Source organism: Dermacentor silvarum, chromosome 6 (assembly GCF_013339745.2).
Source record: "Dermacentor silvarum isolate Dsil-2018 chromosome 6, BIME_Dsil_1.4, whole genome shotgun sequence".
Taxonomy (NCBI): Eukaryota; Metazoa; Arthropoda; class Arachnida; order Ixodida; family Ixodidae; genus Dermacentor; species Dermacentor silvarum.
This window is the reverse complement of record NC_051159.1, coordinates 80,721,942-80,742,757: the sequence shown is the minus strand read 5'-3', so window position 1 is coordinate 80,742,757 and position 20,816 is coordinate 80,721,942. Positions and strand designations below refer to the sequence as shown.

Sequence of the window (20,816 nt, the reverse complement as noted above, 5' to 3'; positions counted from 1 at the left end):
CCTCGGTGCTGACAAATTTTGGAACGCTGAGCAAAGTCACTAAAGCCTTCACCATACCGTGATCTTCACATTGTGTTCAGAGTCCCACTTAGTGTGAAAAAAAAAAAAAAAAAATGGAGGACGGGAAAAGTCCATAAGGTCCACGAGTGGCTTTGCATGAAGAAGTTTTAGTCAGTTTTGGTTTTGAGACAGCGCTTGCAGCGCCATGGCGAAATAACGGCGGCGGGTGTCAGCGATTTGGCGGGAGTTGTTAAAGGGATTGGGCCAGCGTGTTGTTTTTCGTCAGCTGCTGTAAAACTTGCTATAAATCATTACACCACTATGGTTGTTTTTAGTTCATAACTATGGTTTTACAAAACAGCGGTCGTTTCAAGAACTTCAAGTCCGACAAGTTCGCGAAAGGCGGCGACGACGCCAAGAATTCGGGGTGAGCTGCCCACTACTCCAGAGAGAGTCTCCGGCTGTCCGTTCACGGACGTCCGATCAGTCCGCAATTACAAACCTTTGCGCTTTTCTTTACAGGAGAGATGACACATCGGAGAGACGTCTGTTAGATGCGCTATTTAACGATGAGATTGATGCCAAGTTCGGCTTTGAGCGTCACCGGGAAGGAACCGAAAGAATCGGCTGGCTAATAAACATCCATCCGGTACGTGATCGCTGAAACTGCAGCCTGTCGCATGCCCTAACATATATTTCGATAAAAAAAAAGGAGACTCTAGAGCTACGCCGCTTATGATGTTTTAACGATGTGCCTGCTCTGATGCCCTGATCGAAAAAAAAAAAAAAAAAATGGTGGGAGATGTGACGGTGGTGGACGTGCCCAGTTTAGATTCGCCAGTTATTGACATAGACTCGGTTTGCAGTTAAATTGTTCCTTTGTACGAATGTTTTGCACAGAGCAACTAGTGTAATGTAAAACAAGTAATTTGTTTTATAGTTAAAAAATTTTTTTTAGATCGTTCAGACTTTTGGCACGAACACGCAGCGTAGATTTGTGCTAAGGCTATCTTGAACGTGGCAGTACATTTAGTGAAACTGCGTGTACAAAATTTTCGGCAAGCTTTCCTTGCTGATGAAAATAATACGCTCTCATCTTTATCGCATGTCCTTCAAGACTGAGATACTCAACGAAGACAAGCGGCTCATCAGTGCTGTTGACTACTACTTCATTGAAGAAGATGGGAGCCGATTCAAGGTGTCCCTGCCATTCGAGCCTTACTTCTATGTTGCTACCAAGCCTGGCGCAGAGCAAGAGGTCATCTCATTCCTCACCCGTAAATATCAGGGAACGTTATCACGTGTGGAACTCTGCCCAAAGGAAGACCTTGATCTGGTAAGACGCCACTGGCGCACCTTGGAAGTCCACAGGTGGTGGAAATACTGTAAATACTACAGTAGTGGCCTTGTGTAAGAAATCCCACTCTGTTGTGCTCAGTATTCTTTTTATTTTTTTGTTTTGTTCACCAAAGCTTTGATGAAACGCTGTACATTGTCTCATAGAAACAGTTCACCAACAGAACTGTTTACAAGTGACCTTTTCGCTTATTACTAGTCTTGCATAGTTATTTCTAAGATTTATCACCATGGCAGGACTTCTCATGCTTCAAAATGTCTGCATCTTTGACAGAAGTGTCTGCCTTTCACCGTTTCTCGCAAAATAAGACCTTGCTCTCCTAACCTGTCTACAGATGTTCTTAGGCACTTCTTATTTGAACTTGTAAAATTCTGGTGTGATGTCACATTCTTATAGCACATACATGAGGTTTAAAAGCAATTACTCACTGCTTACATTTGGCTAAAATAATAAAACTGCCAAAAGCTCTTTCACATGTGAGCATGCTCTTTAGCAAAAGTGCCATGTCGCCTTCTCTGCTTCAGTGAGCAGTGTCAAGATGCAACTGTTGTATGTTTCCTCTCCTTTCAAGCCTAATCACCTTGTGGGCCTCAAAAGAACCTACCTGAAGCTGCTCTTCCTCTCTGTGAATGATCTGCTCAAAGTGCGCAAAGATCTACTTCCTGCTGTCCGGAAAAATCAAGAGAGAAAAAGTTCATCACTTTCACATGTTTTAGGGTAATCCTGGCTTTTTTGTATTCTCTCACATTGAAAATCTGTGAGCTCTACAAATGCTGTAAACTTGCCTGCTGTGCTTGTCGCTCTAGACAATTTCTTTCTCTTTATTTTCTCTAGTGAATACCATATTTGACAATGCGGTGCAATATGTGTGCTGCTTCTTTTTGTCTTGCTAATATGAAATTTACGTGAGCCTCAGTGTTGCGTTTGAACTGCTTTATCAGGAAGTTGATTCAGGTTTTTGAATGTTGCAGCTCCATGCACATTTCTCTTAGTCGTGCGATTTCCGTTGAAGTGTTTACTTTTGTACATTGATGGTGCTTCTGGCTGCTCGTTGGCACTTGAGGCATAATAGTGAAACATTTGGGCTACAGAGGAAAGAAATAATACAGTAGGAATTTCTCTTTCAGTTTCTCAGTAATAAACTGGCGCTTAGCTCCTCAGTCCATATAATGCCACTATGTAGCAATGAGATGCAACTTGGCATAACCATCAAAATTACGTAATCTCGTACTTTGCTTGAATATACACATTAAACACATATTTTTCCATTGCATAACTGAATGGGATTGTTTACACATTTTCCCATGTGATGTATACTCGGCCACGAAAGTTCATGCACTGCTGGGTCTGGGAAAATGTTGAATTTCCTAGCAGGGGGGGTTCGTAACCGTAGCTAGTAAAACTGTACAACACTATGTTGTTTGCATATATTAGCACAGGCTGGGAGATCCAAATACCAACCAGGCTGTGGAGATATCCAGCTTTTTCTCAGATTGTGCAGTCTGTTAACTTTTCTGGCTGAGTGTACATGAGTGATGATTGTGTGTACATTTGTTATTTTCAATTTCTTTATTTTCTTTTTTTTGTTGCACTTTTTTCGTTCCTTAAGCCCACAGTATGTACAAAAAGAAAAGAAACACACACACACACATTGCTTGTGTTGAGATTTGTATCTTGTTTCATGGAGAACAACTTGCTTAGTATTTTTTGTAATTGAGGACACTATTTGTGCCTCATAATTTTCTTGGCTCTGCTATGTAAACCGTATTGTGAATGAAACTACACTGTGAGTGTTCAAAATATTTACATTGAGTCTGCTGGCAAAAAGTCGTTGGACCTGCTGATACGTCGTAGATTCGACGTCGCTGTCTCCGCTGTCCACTCCACGGTTGATCTGGCCAGAAGGTCTGGATGATGGGGGGACCGAGGCGCCTGAATCGCCCTGCCGACTTCGCTAACCTGCGTATCGTAGCTGCAGATACTCTCGGAAATGGCGCTATCCACCTGTAGCTGAGGTCTCCAGTGGGGTGCCTGCTCAGCTCATGGGTCGCAGTCACGGCAGCTGAAGCACAGCATCCACTTGATTGTCGCCATTTCCACAAGCTATCCGTCACACCCGGCCTCCAGCTCCTTCTCCTGCCTGTCGTCTCAGACCGTACCTGGAATTTTCTCTTCTTCTATTCTGCCACTTCTTTATTTTCTCGCATCTTCTTCCTCTGTATCTCTTCCTCTGCCACCTCATGCTTTCTGGCTCATCTTTTATCTTCTTCTTTTTATTCTTTTCCCTGTGTATTTATTAACTCAGGACAGTGACAAACTGGCTATGTATGAACCTAATTGACATTCTTTACTCGATGACTCGCTTCACAAACAAAAATTATATTTGATTTACATGCGTTTTGGTTGTCCGTAGGTCTAGTGTATGGTAAACTGAGTGTATTGTAAGCTGAAGTGATGCTGCCTTTTTTGCCAGGCCACAGTCAAATGATTCAGAAGGTTCAACGGCAGCTAAGAAACTTGTGGAGCAGACTGAAAACATAGTGGACATCAGGTAAGCAGGGGTATTTGTGTCAGTTTGTTATTCATGAATACTTCACGCACACACCAAAAAAAAAAAAAAAGCCCAACAACTTTGAAGACCTTTACCTTTCCTGCTTAATCTCTTTTGCCACCATCTTTCTTATCCCAGGGAATATGACGTTCCCTACCACATCAGAGTTTCTATTGACTTGAAGATTTTTGTTGGCCTGTGGTATGCCGTGCGAGGTCGTGGCAATGATGCACCAGACATTAAGAAGAGAGAGGACATTCTCCAAGTACCTGTGAGTGCTCGTCTTTCTACTCTGTACAAAATCACTAGTACTGATTTGTCTTTCTTAAAAAAGCATAAGATGAATTCTGTGTTGCTCTTTATTGCTAATACTATAAAGATTTTCTGCTGAATAAGTGCAGTTTCGTGTCTTGTGGTGGCTGATTTCAATGTTGGTGTTCTTGCTAATGATGTTCATAATGTATGCGAAACTGTGTGCCTTGCTAGTGTTATTCTAGTATCGTGTTGCTTGGTGAAAAAATTGGTGATGCGCAGAGTTTAATCTGTTTCATTTCCTTGTCCTATGTATTGCGCTACTTGCAAGTAAGTGCACTGCTTTAAAAGAATGTATTATACACTGCTGGCCGTGTGCGTGCACAGGAAGCATTGCCGAGGCAAACAGAATGTTTTGGCCATTCAATGTCTGTAGTGGCAAGAAGGAAATTGGACTGTGTGCTGTGTTTTGCCATTACATTTTAATGGTACACATGCACAAAGCTGACTGTGTGTGCGTGTGACTGTGTGCTTTAGCTTTAGCTGTCTTCATCACCATTTGAGTAGCATTGCTTTGTATAATTGAGTAATATTCCATGTATATAGGTTGGCATAAGTTTATTGTAATCATGGCTGTATTCCTCATGTTTCCTTTTTCATTCCAGCCGCGCAGCTATAACGTCAGATATTTTTGGGATGGCCTTGCATTTTATAAATGACCCCAAAAAAGAAAGGGGGGGGGGGGGGGGGCGTGAAAAGCAGTAACTCATAATAGTATATCTGGCACGTTCTGTGGCTACTGGTTTTACTTAGTGTGTGCACTAAAAATTGGACAGATTTTGAGTTCATGGTCATACAAAATATGGTGATATAAGAGCACTAGTGTTTGGATCTCTTCTGCGGCTGGCTTTGTAACGCAGTGCCTTGAACCTTTCAACCTAAACTGCCCTATATTGTTGATATCATGTGCTACGCAGCAGACCAGTCATTGTGGTTTGTTCTCATCCACATTATATCGGTATTTGGCATTCAACATTATATTGATAGTCACTGCTTATCAAATCTGTTTCTTTTCCCGTGTTTTAGCAAGAAGTGCTGCAAGCACTTGAAATTGCTGCCTTCCTCCTCAGTCAGGAAACCCAGCTGTAAGGAAATGCATTGAAGCATATTGACACGTATACATGTTTATCTTTCACCGGTGGCCCCTTTCCACCGGCTAACAAATGTTAAACGTTATCGCTCGGCGCAGGACGCGCCTGTATCGGAAGTTTCTAGAACGTTATCGATGCTTCTTTCCGTTGCCTGTTTTCACCGACGCTTATGTTATCTGATTGTATGACCGACGCGGATTGCCTAGAACCTTCTGGAAGACACTGCGGGTACCAGGGATTAATCTGGAACATTCGATGACTCATGTATAAAAGCCGGCGTGTTTCACCGCTGATCAGATTTTAGACGATCGCCGATTGTGTTTGCCGCTATCGTTGTGCTTTGAGTGTAGCTTGCTTTTGTGGGCACAGGTTCGCCCAATAAAGAATCAGTTTCATCATACATAGTTTTACGACTGTTTTCTTTAGCGTCACTACTACGTGACATCTGAAGCTCATATGAAGCTCATCTCGTTGCCTTTCTAATTAGTTCGCTTATGTAGTGTTGCGCTAGATAATGTTGCGGATGTTCAGAGGACACAGAAATATTTTACATTCACAGCACTTTGACTGAGCCATAGCCTTAATGTAAATTTTTACTGTGCAGGATGTCACCGTTCTGGCTTATGACATTGAAACAACGAAGCTTCCTCTCAAGTTTCCTGATGCTGCATCGGATCAGATCATGATGATCTCATACATGATTGATGGCCAGGGTTACCTGATTACAAACCGTGAGATTGTGTCAGCAGATGTGGAAGACTTTGAGTACACGCCCAGGCCTGAGTTTGAAGGACCGTTCATCATCTTCAATGAACCAAATGAGGTTAGTCAAGCTGACTTATAAATGTCATCAGACAGGTGTAGCAATGGTATGAAGATGAATGCTTGCAGCTCACGGTTCTAAGCAACCAAGTGTATGCATGATTGAAATACTAGTTGAGCTATAATGAAAGCCTTTTTCTGACAAAGAGTAAAAATTTGACTTGAAATATTTGAAATGTAAGAAATGGCTAGCATTTTTAAATGGTGTTACTTGTACGTAATCTCACAGGAAATTACATTAGCTTGAAAAATGAATGTCTACAAGTATGAAGCGGAGTAATGATGCTTTGGTGACTTGGGTATAGTGAGAATGGTAGCATTCGGCCCTCAGTGCCAGTAAGAGTGCCTCTGCTCTTTAATTTTAAGTAAAAGTGGTGCACATTGAAAATTGTATCGTACTAGTTCTTTAAAAGATTTTGTCCACATCACAGTGTCTTGCAGTCTTCAATCCTTAGTAGAAGCAGTCGACTGTGTGATGCAAAACTTGAAAGAAAAGGCATGTTTTTAGCTTTTGAGAAATAATTTTCGTGCGTTCACAGCTTTTATTTGCTTTTGTTATAGTAATAGCAATGACACTTCTATTCTTCAGCTCTCACTACTCCAGAGGTTCTTTGACCACATCATTGAGGTGAAACCACTCGTCATTGTGACCTACAACGGTGACAACTTCGACTGGCAAGTTGTTTTCTTTGCATACTGCATGTACCCGTAGCTTCACACTATTATGCCAAAATGTAAGAGTTATACCACTGTCACATTGGCCATTGTGATCCTGATTGAAGTTGATCTGCATCAAACTTTTCTAATACGATTAAAGCACAAAGCCTGAGTCCATACAGAAGAATCTATGTTGGAAATGATCACAGTGGGCTACTTACCAAAGCATGCTTGGAAGTGCCAATGTGACTGGCACTAAGAGTTTTATTGGCATATTGTGACATTCTGCCTGCAGCTTATCTGCTTAAGCAACAGAAGTATTGATAAAAGAAGTTTTCCAAAGTTTTGGGCTGTGATGTTGTCATCGGTATCTATTGCATTTGTGGGCATAAGCAACACCTCTTTTTAGGCTTCGTTTGGCTGGATTTCTAATCTCCTGTTGCAATGTAGCAATGCTGTTTCTTTAAGAGCACCATATGTATGCGAAATGCATTGGTATTGAAAAATAGTTTGAATGCTTTGTCTGATTAAGTGAAATGACCAAGTTTCTGGGTTTTACAAGTCGTAACAGTTTGACTTTCTTTTTGCAGGATGTTTGTGGAAGCACGCGCGGCGATTCATGGTCTGGTGATGTCCAAAGAAGTGGGCTATGCACGCAGCCGCGAAGGTTACTACCTGAGCCGTCCCAGTGCCCACATGGACTGTCTTCACTGGGTGCGCCGTGACAGCTACCTGCCTGTTGGAAGCCAAAACCTCAAAGCTGTAGCTAAGGTCTGCTTGTCTCTGTATGTCTTCCTTTCCGTTTCCTTTTTTTTTTCTCTCTATTTTTCAACTTGTTTTGCTTCTCCCTCTTCTGTTCGTCCTCCTAATTAGAGATAGAGGTTTAGCTCCCCCCCTTCTTTTTTTATGACCTTGAAGAAAGGGAATGGTGGAAACGATCCTCAGGACTGTGGAGAAGTGAAAAGTTTCCGATACAGGCTGTGGCACTGCAGTATCCATTTATGAGAAAGTGTCACTTGTGCGTCTAGCCGTCGTTTAGACACAGTGAAGCTGCATGTGTGAAGCGTGTGTGAACATGCGACTTTAAAGTGGCCAGACCTTTGGCTAACACTAGCAAGCCTTTTGTCATCATGAAAGTTTGCAAATTTGCCAAGGTTTTCTGCTTCATTTCACCAAACAAATTGCTTTTCTTCAACTCTGCAGGCAAAGTTGAGGTATGACCCTGTGGAATTGGATCCTGAGGATATGTGCAGGATGGCTACTGAACAGCCACAGGTGAGTCATGCGTGTACTTCAATGTAAATTATTCAGAAAAGTATCTTTCTTTGACCGTGTTCACGGATGGTATGGTTGTTACAATGTTGTGTTTGAATTAAGTGTGTTCGCGGACGCTGATGGGGTGTCGAACTGAGATGAAACTTGGCATGATAATATTCAGGAACTTTGCCTAACTGTTTAGACCTACTTGGAGTGTATCAGTCTTGAATCAAATGCAATGTTGATAAGATTGCAATGCATTGTTGATGACATTTACTTTTCCTGCAGGTCCTTGCAAACTACTCAGTGTCCGATGCTGTGGCTACTTACTACTTGTACATGAAATACGTCCACCCGTTCATTTTTGCCCTGTGCACCATCATCCCCATGGAGCCTGACGAAGTAAGAGCTACATCATTATTGCAAGCAATATCAACCATAACTCATAAGAAACACTGCAAAGTGGCGCTGTGGTGGATGCATGTTTGCCTGTGCAGTCCAGTCCACTTATAATGATGCCCCATGAAATATTTTGCTTATAATGGCCAGCCATTGTGGCATCAATTTTTGCATTTACTCTGTGCAAGCATAAACGTTACAAAATGAGAAAGTTATTGCATTTTTTTAACACAATAAAAGTATTCTGCCTGTTGAAAAGCCATTTTCTTTAAAAAAAATGTTTTCTTAAAGAGCTCGTGATATAAAATTTTCCAGGAATGAGTTTATGAATGAGTTTATGTTTTCCATTGTCTTTAGCCCCCCCCCAAAAAAAAAATGCTTTTGCTGCTGAGTACGAAGTTGAGGGATTGATTCCTAGCTGGAGTAGCCACATTCTAATGTAGACAGAATGCAAAATCACTCATGTACTGAGATATAACTGTGCAATAACCACAGCTGGTCCATATTAATTTGGAGCTCTCCCTTATGGTGTCCCTCATATCCAAACTGTGGCTGTGGAATGTTGTAAGTAAATAATAGTTATTATCCAAGAATGCTGAGTGTTAGGTCAGAAACTACCAGGATGGTTTCACGTCATTACATTTTCGTTCTGTCATGCTGCACAGGTTCTGCGCAAGGGGTCTGGCACACTGTGTGAGGCGCTGCTGATGGTGCGGGCGTTTCATGCCAACATCATCTTTCCCAACAAGCAAGAAGCCATCTTTAACAAGCTGACAGACGATGGCCATGTGCTTGACCAGGAAACCTACGTCGGTGGCCACGTCGAAGCACTCGAGTCAGGTGTCTTTCGAGCAGACCTACCTTGCCGTTTTCGCCTGGTCAGTGAGAACAAAAGCTTTGTTGGTTACTAGTCTTGGGCAGGCGACTTCTTGCCACTAGTTGTGCATTGGTATGGTCGGCATTATGCTACAGTGTGTGAAAATGTTTAGAGAGGTCGCTAGGTGAAACGCTATCACGCATTTAATGGCATGAAATATGTATCCTGCCCATGTTCAGCAAAGAACACCAACTTGCAATTGTATTCTTCCTGCATTTCAATGTGCCCTGAAGTATGTGAAGAATACATTCTGTGGCAATGAAGCGAAAGCTACAGGGTCGGAGCCTATGCACCACTGAGCCAAGTATTCCGGCAGAGTTTGACAGCACTTCTCGCTTCCTGGAACACATACTGAATCAGTGTAGCTTCCATATGTGACGGTTTCGCATTTGCCCGAATGTGGAAGAGAAAAGCAGAAAAAGAGGTCAGACTGACCACTTAGTGGTGTACTTTGTATTATTTTGATCTTGTAAATACAATGTTTATGTTTTCTCTTCTGCAGCTTAACGTTGATGACAATGTGGAACTGTTCTGGTAGCACTCCGTATCTTACCTTTTATGGCTAGAGAAAGTTATCCTTGAGTATACTTGTAATCGATCAACTAATCAGTCGATCAATGTTTATTAAGCACAGATGCTAAATTGTCAGCTGGCCTAAAAGCTATTGCAGTATGACTGGACAGTAGAAACTTAAGTTTCCTGCATGCCGGAAAAGCAGCAGTTCTTGGGTAGTCTAGTAAGTACTTTTTTTCCTATTGCAGAGCATGCATGATACTAAAGTGCATAGTATCAAATTGAAGAAGAAATTTTCTTTCCAGCCGTACTATCTCCAAACAGCATGTTTATTAAAAACAAATTGTAAGAAATATCTGACCAAAAATTTTGTAGAGAAAAATTAAAAGTTATATAAAAATGTCATTGTTGCTTCGCACAGAAAAACCTTTAAAAATTTTCAGAATATGCATTTTCAACGTAAATGACCAGTACAATATTCCAGCAAATATAATCTTTCTATGTTGTTGAAAAATTTGTTGAGATGGAAAATAAAACGTTAACCCAAGTGACTAGCACTAGCGCAATACCAAAGGTCAACTCCAAGTCATCTTTTCGTGTGAAACTCGGCCGCCAGCAAATGATCCAGGCCGAATGTTTTTAAAGCCCTGCAGATAAGAACTGTGACCTTTAAAATACGCAGGATATCTCTACATTGGTGCAAGGCAGCTTTAATGTGGTTCGGCGAAGTCAGCGAAACTCTGTTTGGAAATCTGACGAACCGAAGTTGTCTTCCGTGTCAATGCTGCTTCCAAACTCCAAAAACTTGCATGCAGATGCGTTAGAATTGGCAAAAAAGCGACCTTTCCGTGCAAGGGTGGCGTGCAACGCCGGCGCCATCTTGGAAACTACAAGCGCTCATCGCGCCGACTACGCCCCTTCTCCGAAGACGCATTAAATATTTGCACGTAGTAGAAAAAGAAAGACGAAAACCAAAACTAACTACTAAATAGTTCCTTAATGACCCACTGCATGGAGCTAACTGTCAGAGCACTTGGAAAGTGGCAAAATGCAAATTTGTAACCATCAATAGCTGGCTATCGATGGGAATAGGCGCGGACAGGAAAATGTTAAGGAACAAAAGGATCATTTCGCCCGTCATGGTGACGAAGTTTTAGAGAATTCTTGTGGTTGCTTCACTATCAATTAGATCTTGGGCCATAGTGAATGAACTTTGACTGGAGCTTCTGCAGAAATGTTAATGTCTGGGTTATCCTTGACATGTACCGAAATATGGCAGTGTACTGAAGAATGCAAAAATATTAAGAATGCTATGATATCAAGGCCACTGTCTGCTACACTGGCTGATTTTGGTGTGGGAATGGATAGCAGGGCAATGAGTCGCAGTTATATTTTAAACATCTGTCTCTCTGTTGTCATCTTAGTAAAGCAAGACGGCAAGCTAAATGTTAATTGATAGCATTGATGCCATTGTTCCAGGTGCCTGAGGCTTTCCAAATGCTGATTGACGCAGTCCCAAAGACAATGCAACATGCCATTGAGGTGGAAGAGAAAGTGCCATTGAGCGAGGCCCTCAACTTTGAGGAGGTTAGTGCACACTACCATTATCCCAGATTAGTTACATGTTGCTATCCACAGCATGTCTGAAATGGTTCCAACAAAATTCTGCATCTAAATGAAGAGACTTCTTAATTCCTGTGACTGTGTATTCAAGTTTAATGACTGAACAGCATAGTGACATATAAACAGCGCTAGAAAGGATGTAGATTCAGGTAGAAAATGGACAAAACAAGTGCTGACTTCAAACTTCCCAAGTCGATTTTTGCACTGTTTATCTGTCACCATGAAATTCTATCAACCTACCCAATTTGCCGTACTTGACAGACTGAACAGTGTTAACATTTTATGTAATTCTGCTTCATTTTCATGAAAGGTGTGTGAAGAAATCAAGGCAGCACTGGCATCACTGCGGGACACTCCGGCAAGGCTAGAGAGGCCCATCATTTATCATCTTGATGTTGGTGCCATGTATCCCAACATTATCCTCACCAATCGACTTCAGGTAACATCTATATCATTATCTCCAGGCATTTAAGAAGTCTAGGTTGTTTTAACAGTGAAGCTGTTTAAGCCAGCCGTAATTTGTGGTGTGTAGCCGTAGTAGCCATAGGCAACCCGGAGGAGGAGACCGCGTGCATGCGCACGCGGTCTCCTCTTCACTAGCTTCCTGCCTTTTCGACTACTGCCTCTCTTTTCTCCGCAGCGCGCTGAGCCAGGAGAAAAAACAAAAAACAAAACAAAAAAAGGCGAAAGCTTGCACTAGGCCGCGCAAAGCTCAAGACACAGCGAAGCTGGCCGATTGATATCGAGTAGCTGGCCTCCACTGTGTTCGTCGTCGGCAAGCAGCAGCGTTCTTGGCACTGTGCCAACCTTGGTTAGCCTGCCTGCGTTTGTGGCATGCCAGGAACGCTGTCGCTCGTAGGCGCCCACGCGTCCAGCACTAGTCACGCGAAATGTTGCGAAAGGGAAGGTACCTCCGAAAATGATCGCTCGAGAATACCTTCCTACATGCGTAGTTAAGTTAAACCAAGTTAAGACCTAGCAGCAACCAAGTTCATACCTAGCAGTAGCAGCCAGTAAGCTTCGCTGTGCCTAAGCTTTGCGCGACCGAGTGCAAACTTGCCTGATTCTTGAAGTTTTGATGTTGTTGAAGTTCATTACTACAGAGACATTCATTTCTCAGTGCTAATAGTACATTACTGGTATAGTTATTATTTGCTACTTCATCACTGCCAAATTATCTCTGCCTTAAAACACTATCGTTTCAAATTTTGTGATGTGCGCAGCTCAGTTTTATTCATTGTAAATGTCAGTTGTATATGTGTCAGCCAGAAAAGTTGAACATCATTAGTTCCATCAAGTTTTTAAGTTGTCACAAGTTAAAATCAAGAATTGTTAATGGTAAACAGTGCTTGCTTGTTCCAAGTTTCTCACATCAAACGAAAGCTACTGCTTATTGTTATTTATGAATGCTTCTTACACCTTTATTTATAAAAGCATTACACCGCATCTTAAGCTCTTGGTTTCATATGTTTTTCGTGTGATTGCTGTTCATTACCCAGCCATCAGCCATGGTTGACGAGGCCGACTGTGCTGCCTGCGACTTCAACAAACCTGGTGCCACTTGCCGCAGATCCATGCCGTGGACCTGGAGGGGAGAGTACAGTCAGTCACAAATTCTATTACGAGCTAAACAGAGCTCTGCTATTTGGTCTTGTCGTGTCTGTAACTATGATGGCAGGCTGCTGAGCAGTTGCCCTACACTGTTTTGTTGGACCCTTCGTGATCGGCCAAGTCATGCTAAACGACCCTCTCCTGTGTTCGTCATAGGCCATATTATGCTAAATATACTGATTATTCTCATCAGTTAACTGAAGGTAGGCAGCAGTGGCTCGGTCATTCTTAGGGAGGGAGACCACCTCTGAACATTGAGTGCCGGCTAATTTCTGCCGCAGGGTATTTCACGTGCCTTCCTTGAGCAAGACAGTAACAGTCCCCACTTGGGGAGACTACTGACATGTTTGGCTGCCAACTGTCCCTACGATGTCACTTTTGAATTAGCCACTGTTGATATCACTGCTTTATGTTGCCAGTAAAGTCATAAAGTTCTCTATGCAGAAAATGGTGGCTTAGCCGGCTGAACTGCAATTCATGGTAATCTCGCTTTGGGTGGAATTACTTCAAGGGGAAGCTAATCTGGGAAGCTAACAGGGTTAACCCTGTAATGCCCAATGTATCATATATGCTGTGCTGAGTTTGATGCCTCCAAATGATGATGCTGATGCGCAGCAAACTTAATCCAAAGCCCATAGCTGCATTTTTGATATGCTGGAGTGAAGTCTTAGCTGCAGATATATTAACAAATGAATTACTGCATAAGTGATTAGTACAGTAATTAGGTTATAACTGAAAAAAAAAACATTTCTTAGTTTTTTTTTCTTCTACATATGTACTCTCCATGGCCAAAAATAAATGTCAACAATTTGTTCAAATTTTTCTTGATATGTTAAGCATTACAGGGTTAAAATAAAAGGGAACGTGACTTAAGCTGCTTATGAGTTGTGAGTAGTGTAAGGGTCAGAATTTTTGTCATTACCAAGGCACGTTGCACCAAAAATTGCAAGAACTTAGAGCAGCAGTGGCCATGAAACAGCAGTTGGAATATGTGCTACAGTGTATGGTACTGTTATAAAATGGCACTGAAGTCGTAAAAGTTAAGTGAAGCTGGAAGCATAAGGTAAAGCACAGGACTGGGGGAAAAAAAAAGGAAGGGAAAGTCTATGATTGATCAGAACAGATTGTTCATGTGCAGTTGCAAATATTTTCTGCAACTAAGTATTGCATGGAACAATGTGAGATCGTATTTCGCGTAACACTAGCTATTGCAGTCACTATTTTGCACTCTAAATGAAATTGCAACATCTTCGTATTCAAAATCGGTTAGTTGCTATGAACAAGCGAACAACGAAAAGAGTTATTTCAACCTAAATCTGAACAGCATGAAGCCAGAGTACCACATACTTCCTCCATTTTCTGTCTTTGTTTTTGTACTTGTGCCCTACCTTTTCTGTGTCTTGATATGAATTCGCAGTGCCTGCTAGCAGAGCAGAGTTCCAGAGGATTCAGCAGCAGCTGGAGACGGAACGTTTTCCTCCAGCTCAACCAGGCATGCCGTTCCGAGCATTCCATGAGCTGTCTCGTGAGGAAAGGGCCACTGCTGAGAAGAAACGGCTGGCTGGTAAGGTGACTCTGTCTCATACTTTCATGTGGCAACGTAGAAGATTGTTTGCCACTTTTGTGGGAATCATGCTTTCCTCTGATGGCTTATTATTCAGTGTAACGTTATTGTTACTTACCTATAGTCCATTTGAGTAACCCTGTATATGCATTATCAGTGAAGGTCATTGTAGATGCCTCACTTGGATCATACATATTTTTCTAACTTTTTTTTTCTAACATGTCTGCAAGTTTCTACTTAATTAACTTAATTTCCAATGTTCACTTGCCTCTTCCATTGTGCAGCCCATATTAATTACGCTACTTGTTATGATAACTGTTTGAATTATACTTTCTCTGCTCAACCTTATAGTGAAAAATCTAAAATCAACCCATCAATATGCAGTTTCTAAAAACATATTTTCCTGCTCACTTGATTATGATATAAGTTGACTGTATGTGTACATGTCACCTTGCAGCAGTCTTCAAAATTGGAATGCTATCGTGCTATACCAGGATCACCGCTCTTCTTTTTTTTTAACTTCGTGTGAGAGACAGTGCTTCATAATCACGTAGTATAACTAATATTTTGATGCCATATGGAAAGCTAATGCAGAGCAGCAACAACAACAGCTTTTTTTTTTCAGCGAAGCTGTTAAGGGCTCACTCTTTGATGGTTGCGTCCAGCAAAAGAAAAAGAAACTCTCATTGGCCGTATGCTGTATGTGCGAGTGAAAGCGCGCTTTCACGGGGATCGAACACACGGCAGGAGAGCAAACGCGACTTCCCAGTGGAACGGGAGCGGTGGGCGAGGAGGGCATCGAGGCACCCTAGACTGCGTGTGTGTGCCCGCTCTCCCACTGCGGCGCATGCACGCAGCCCTGCCGGCCTCTGCCGCCGACTCTCTCTGGGCTCTCGCCCGCCTCTCCCCTAACAGTGTCGACAACAGCGTTTAGCTGTTCTTTCACCTAGCCAGCGTTTTGACAGCGACTGTGTGCGGTCACACAAACAACGTGCACAACTGTTGTCGACAGCGGTGGCGTTTGTGCCGCGTTCGCATTGAAACGCGCGTGGCGTTGGTGACGTGTTTATGAAGAATGTGCCAACCTTTGCCGTACACCCTATGGCGGTGTACCGTAGCAACCATAAGGCCATGGTCCCTGTGGTCACTAAATAAATGAAAACCACCGGATCATATATATCTCTCATTCTTTAATAGTTCAAATAACCAATTACACCATCACATCTTAATAGTCATAATTGGAAATACACTTAAATCTCGTTATAGCGAAACGGTTTATAACGAAATAATGGATATAACGAAAGAATCTTAATTCCCCTTGAAAGTCCCCATAGAAACCCACGTGTTTAAAATTTAGTTTTAACGAAAATGTTTTATACTGATCAAGGGATATAACGAAAAATTTTCGTTCCAAAATGACAATTAACCGCCCGCTTTACACAAAAAATACTGATTTATTAAAATGCACGGCGCTTTGCGCGCCTCTTAATGTACCAGTTTAAATGGACCAAGCTAGCCAAGCCAAGCTGGCCAAGCCTAACTTCTGTTAGCGTGCTATGCGCACTCGTTTGCTTTGTTTCGGAAGAAGGCGTAGGTTGGTCAGCCCGTTTGCTTTTTACGCCGTGTTGCCGGTTACACGACAGGAAAATGACTGACGGTAGCAGCTGCTCGAAACGAAAATGAAAAGTTATCGCTCTGGATTAAAATGCAGCCATAGTTAGAGCTGTCGCATCAGGGACGAAGAAAACGCAAGTGGCCAAGGACTTCGGCATCGCGCCGAGCCCACTTTCTACAATTCTCAGCAGCAAGGAAGTCATCACTGAAGCTGTTGCATGCAGCGTAAAAGGTACACGGAAGAAGCTTTGGTCTCCTGCCTTTGAAGCAGTGGAAGAGGCGCTGTTCATGTGGTTTTTGGATGCACGGGCTGCTAATTTGCCCGTGAATGGGGCACTACTCCAGAGAAAAGTCAGAGACTTTGGCGGGTATGAAGACGGCGAAGATGGTCTCGAGATAGCAGCTGCTGCAGAGAAGGCCATCTTTCGCTTGAGGAAGATGCAGCAGCGAAGTATCACAGACTTTTTCACGCCATCTACATGAAAGGCTACGCGGCTAGCGTCGAGCGCAATAAAATCAGCTCTTGTGTTTGATCCCAGTTTTTCGCCGTTTTTCGATTAGCACTTTGCTGTACACACAGCAACTCAGCTGCGACGGGAGCTAATACCTCCGCGATGACTTAGCTGTAGTGAGTACACCCTCGCATACAATAATTAGCCATTTAATAATTAGTCAGTGGTTATAACGAACTAATGGTTATAACGAAAAAAATTCGGCGCCCGTTCGACTTCGTTATAACGAGATTTAAGTGTACATAATTCCCACCATAGTACAGCTTTGCTGGTCTTCCATCTCCACCCCAGTGGAAGGGCTGACAGTTTTTGTCTTTAATTTTAAATGCAGAAACATGGGAAGGTAGGCCTCTTTAGGGCTGACTATCCTAAAATTCTAAATGCCCTTCTCAGGCAAGAGGGAGAGATAGAGATAAACATTTATTTCTCTGAACTAGTGATAGAGAGAAAGAGATCTCTCTTCGCCCTCAGGTTAGGTTAGGTACTTGCCCTAATTCAGGCAAAAGTAACAAAAAGAAAGATAATAGATAACGCAAACAAAAAATGATCAACATGCATTGACAAACTGCGTCATTTCAATAGCTGCTGCTAATTACGAGAACTGTCTTTGTGCCTTCATTGCTGCTATTTGTAGTTGCAAATATTTCAAGAACATTAGCAGTGGCCACATCAGCATCCCTGGTCCTTTCTGTAATCCTTTGGGCTGTAAGAGTATAAAAACAAATAAACCGAAATGATTCACTGACGATCCCCCAGGTGTTCCTCAGTGGCTGTATGACTATGTTTATAGTGAAACATGAGCTTTTGCTTGTTACAGCCATCATCACGAATGCCATTGCTGTGATCAAAAAGGCATGTAACCACATAAAGTGTCCCTATTCATTCTTTGCTGTGCACTTAGTTCAACTGACACTGATATGTCTCGCTTTTCCTCATTTGCATTGTTGTAGTGAGCGAGAAAAGCAAAGACAGATTTGTGCTGACTGGCGCTCCATGTTTTTCTCGTCCGTGTTTGCTTCTTTAGACTACTGCAGGAAGGCCTACAAGAAAGTGCACATAACACGCACAGAGGTGCGGGAGACAACCATATGTCAGAAGGAAAATTCTTTCTACGTTGATACCGTGCGAAACTTCCGTGACCGCCGCTATGAATTTAAGGCGCTTCTAAAGGTTTGTTATTGCAAGTCCTTGCTTTAGTCGTTAACCATAGCTCATTCACTCACCTTTTTACTTATGCCTTCTTTATGCGAGGGCTTCTTTTCTTTTTACGTGCATGCTTACAGCAGAATTGTCTCAGTTTTAGTCTGCCATCAAAATAGCTTGAAAAATCCTTGTTCGTGTAATATTTTGAAGCCGTAACTTCACATTCCATCTGTTCAGGCAGCCTAATTTATTTTCTTGTGTGTATTGTCTCTTGTAATTTAGTACTGTTTTCTTTTCCTTTAGTTTGAACAAATTTTGTAAACATTGCATGAAGCATATATAGGATTCACAGTTCAGTGTGCTCAAATGGATTAATTGAAGAAGCAGACATTACTTGCATGACCAATTGCTATGTCCATATACTTAATTAGTCAACTCTATAATTATTGTTTTTAGGGCACATATGGCAATTGCGAAATTAAATCTGCATTGTAGTGAAGTCGTGCCTGCTTAACAGAAATCTGAAGACTAGCATCAGTTTCGAGATATCTGTCCTGAATTCCACTAAACAATGCATTGGTGTTCCAGTTAAGATCGTCTTGAGCTGTTAGAGGGATGCATTTTGGAAACTATTTACTGAAACGCTAGTGCATTTCATAACACATTTTGAGGATGGATATCTCAAGCTTGGTGCTGGCTTTAGTATTTCTGCTAAAGCAGAAATACCTTTCGTCATTACCATAATATGTAATATTCATCATAAGAATATATTCATTACACGCTGATATCAGCGAGAAACATTCTACATTTCCTTCGTTATATTCAACATTTTCGTATATCTGTGTTTGTTATATTGAGGTTCAACTAGTAAGTTATTTAGTGAATCTTCATGATTAGCCACCTGGAAATTGGGATTTCTCATGAAGGTCATTTCTACCTCTTCCAAAAATCCATCTTATAAGGCAGAATAGTGCTGTCACAGCCAATCTTTATAAAATCTGTTCAAATTCAAAAGTAAATTGGGTGCTATATCATTGCTTGTTTCAAGATGTCATTCTACTTCTGCTCTGTTACTATTTCATAATGCACTTGTCGCGGTTAGACTGCCATATGAAGAAAGCACCCGTGCACTCAGGATTGCAGAATAAAATTCGTACATATATATTTCTTTCTCATAGGTTGCCAAAAAGAAAGTCTCTGAAGCTGTTTCGAAAGGGGATGCAGCTGAAATCAAGTCAACCAAAAACCTGGAAGTGTTGTATGACTCACTGCAACTAGCTCACAAGTGTATTCTCAATTCCTTCTATGGATACGTGATGAGAAAAGGGTGAGAAGCATGCTACCGCTGCTGTTATTTACATTTTACTTTTGTTGTAATACATAGACTCTAAGAAAAGTTTGCGATCTTTGGGGCTTATCTTGTTCCACAACAATAATCGTCATCTGTATTGCGCGCCTTTCCTTTCTTTAGTGCTGCGTGCGCTACTTCCAGGCCATGAACGACATGCGCATTATCAGCGTGACATAGCATTCTTGACAGGAAAGTAGTGAGTGCAGAGTTTTCAAGAAAGGAAACACAAGCAAGGCACATGATTATTGTTGTGCGACAAGGTAAACCCCAAAGGGTGCAAACTTTTTTAAGAGTGTATATTATGTATATATATACAAATGCATGCATGTCATGGAGATGTTGTGTGGTTTACAAGCACATACAGTTAGTTAAATTGGTGACATGTTATGCTGGCCTTGTATTGCGTAGTTGCTGGTAACAGAAAAATGCCCTAGTTGGGATTTTATGTTGTTTTTCATTTCAGTGTCATTGTGAAAGGTCATGAAATCAGGACTGACGGACTCAGTCTGGTGTTTTGCGATTGTAAATGAGGCATAAATTGTTGGTTTGACTGAAAGCTTTATTCTGTGAATTTTTTCTTCTTTTACTTGCTTGTATATTGGCTGCATGTTAAGTATTGGGCTACATGAAAATGCAGGTAAGAGCATTTCATTGTATTATCAAAATCGAAAACAGCTGAAAGAAATTGGCAATTACAGATCAGCAGATAGAATATTGTGTTAGTACAGAATCTGAGTTCTCTGTGTGCATTTAAGATAACATATTTTTTTTTTGTTCTGGTGTTGAAAAGAGCTTTTCATTAACTCAATTTTCATTACCTTACTTGGTGCACTGTGCTATATATTATTGTAAGTGCATGGTGTATCTTTTCTTTTCTACCATAGTGCTATAGTTTGCAGGTATGAATTCTAATGCTCTGTTTTGGTTTTAGGGCAAGATGGTACAGCATGGAAATGGCTGGCATCGTGTGCCACACAGGAGCTGGAATTATCACCCATGCTAGAGAGCTCGTGGAGCAGATAGGGTTGGTTTTTCTATTTTTGTTATATTGAATAATATGCCTCTAACTTGTAATTCAACCGGCCTTTCACTTGGCTAAAAAGGCTGCTTATGCTATTTTTTGTGTGGGGCACTTGGTGGCTTCATGGGGAGAACTAACCTGGTGAAAGGAGGTTCAATGCAAAAGCTGGTGAAAAACGACTGCACATACTTCAATTGGTGTGGTACCATGGCATATTTCAATTTTTTGTTACAGTTGAACCTTGTTATAATGAAGCCGCACCTGACATGAAAATACCTTTGTTGCATATACAATATTTGTTACAGTTGAACCTTGTTATAATGAAGCCGCACCTAACATGAAAATACCTTTGTTGCATATACAATATTTGTTATATCCATGTTCATTATATCAAAGTTCAACTGTTTTCACCTGTGCCGACCTTACTGTGTCAAGATTCAAATGTAAGTGCACCTCCTTAGGCTTCCTGAGCATGAAAGCATAACACCTTTTTTTTTACTGCAGTGTCAACATGCAAAGTTTGTTATATCTGGAACCAGTG

At 41.6% G+C, this 20,816-nt stretch overlaps 1 protein-coding gene across 1 annotated transcript in view; it reads left to right on the top strand.

The window, feature by feature from the left end:
* Positions 1–236: 236 nt before the first annotated feature.
* LOC119455662 (DNA polymerase epsilon catalytic subunit A-like) overlaps positions 237–20,816 on the top strand; it is a 94,153-nt gene continuing 73,573 nt past the window's right edge. Inside the window, exons 1-19 of the mRNA XM_049668934.1 lie at positions 237–427; positions 523–649; positions 1,118–1,336; positions 1,929–2,074; positions 3,831–3,908; positions 4,047–4,179; positions 5,916–6,134; positions 6,723–6,808; positions 7,381–7,561; positions 7,994–8,065; positions 8,336–8,449; positions 9,112–9,324; positions 11,316–11,423; positions 11,770–11,898; positions 12,959–13,061; positions 14,488–14,634; positions 17,785–17,930; positions 19,082–19,230; positions 20,186–20,278. Of these exons, the coding sequence (XP_049524891.1) occupies positions 345–427; positions 523–649; positions 1,118–1,336; positions 1,929–2,074; positions 3,831–3,908; positions 4,047–4,179; positions 5,916–6,134; positions 6,723–6,808; positions 7,381–7,561; positions 7,994–8,065; positions 8,336–8,449; positions 9,112–9,324; positions 11,316–11,423; positions 11,770–11,898; positions 12,959–13,061; positions 14,488–14,634; positions 17,785–17,930; positions 19,082–19,230; positions 20,186–20,278 (2,546 nt within the window). The 5' untranslated portion in view covers positions 237–344. The remainder of the gene's footprint in view (positions 428–522; positions 650–1,117; positions 1,337–1,928; positions 2,075–3,830; positions 3,909–4,046; positions 4,180–5,915; positions 6,135–6,722; positions 6,809–7,380; positions 7,562–7,993; positions 8,066–8,335; positions 8,450–9,111; positions 9,325–11,315; positions 11,424–11,769; positions 11,899–12,958; positions 13,062–14,487; positions 14,635–17,784; positions 17,931–19,081; positions 19,231–20,185; positions 20,279–20,816) is intronic.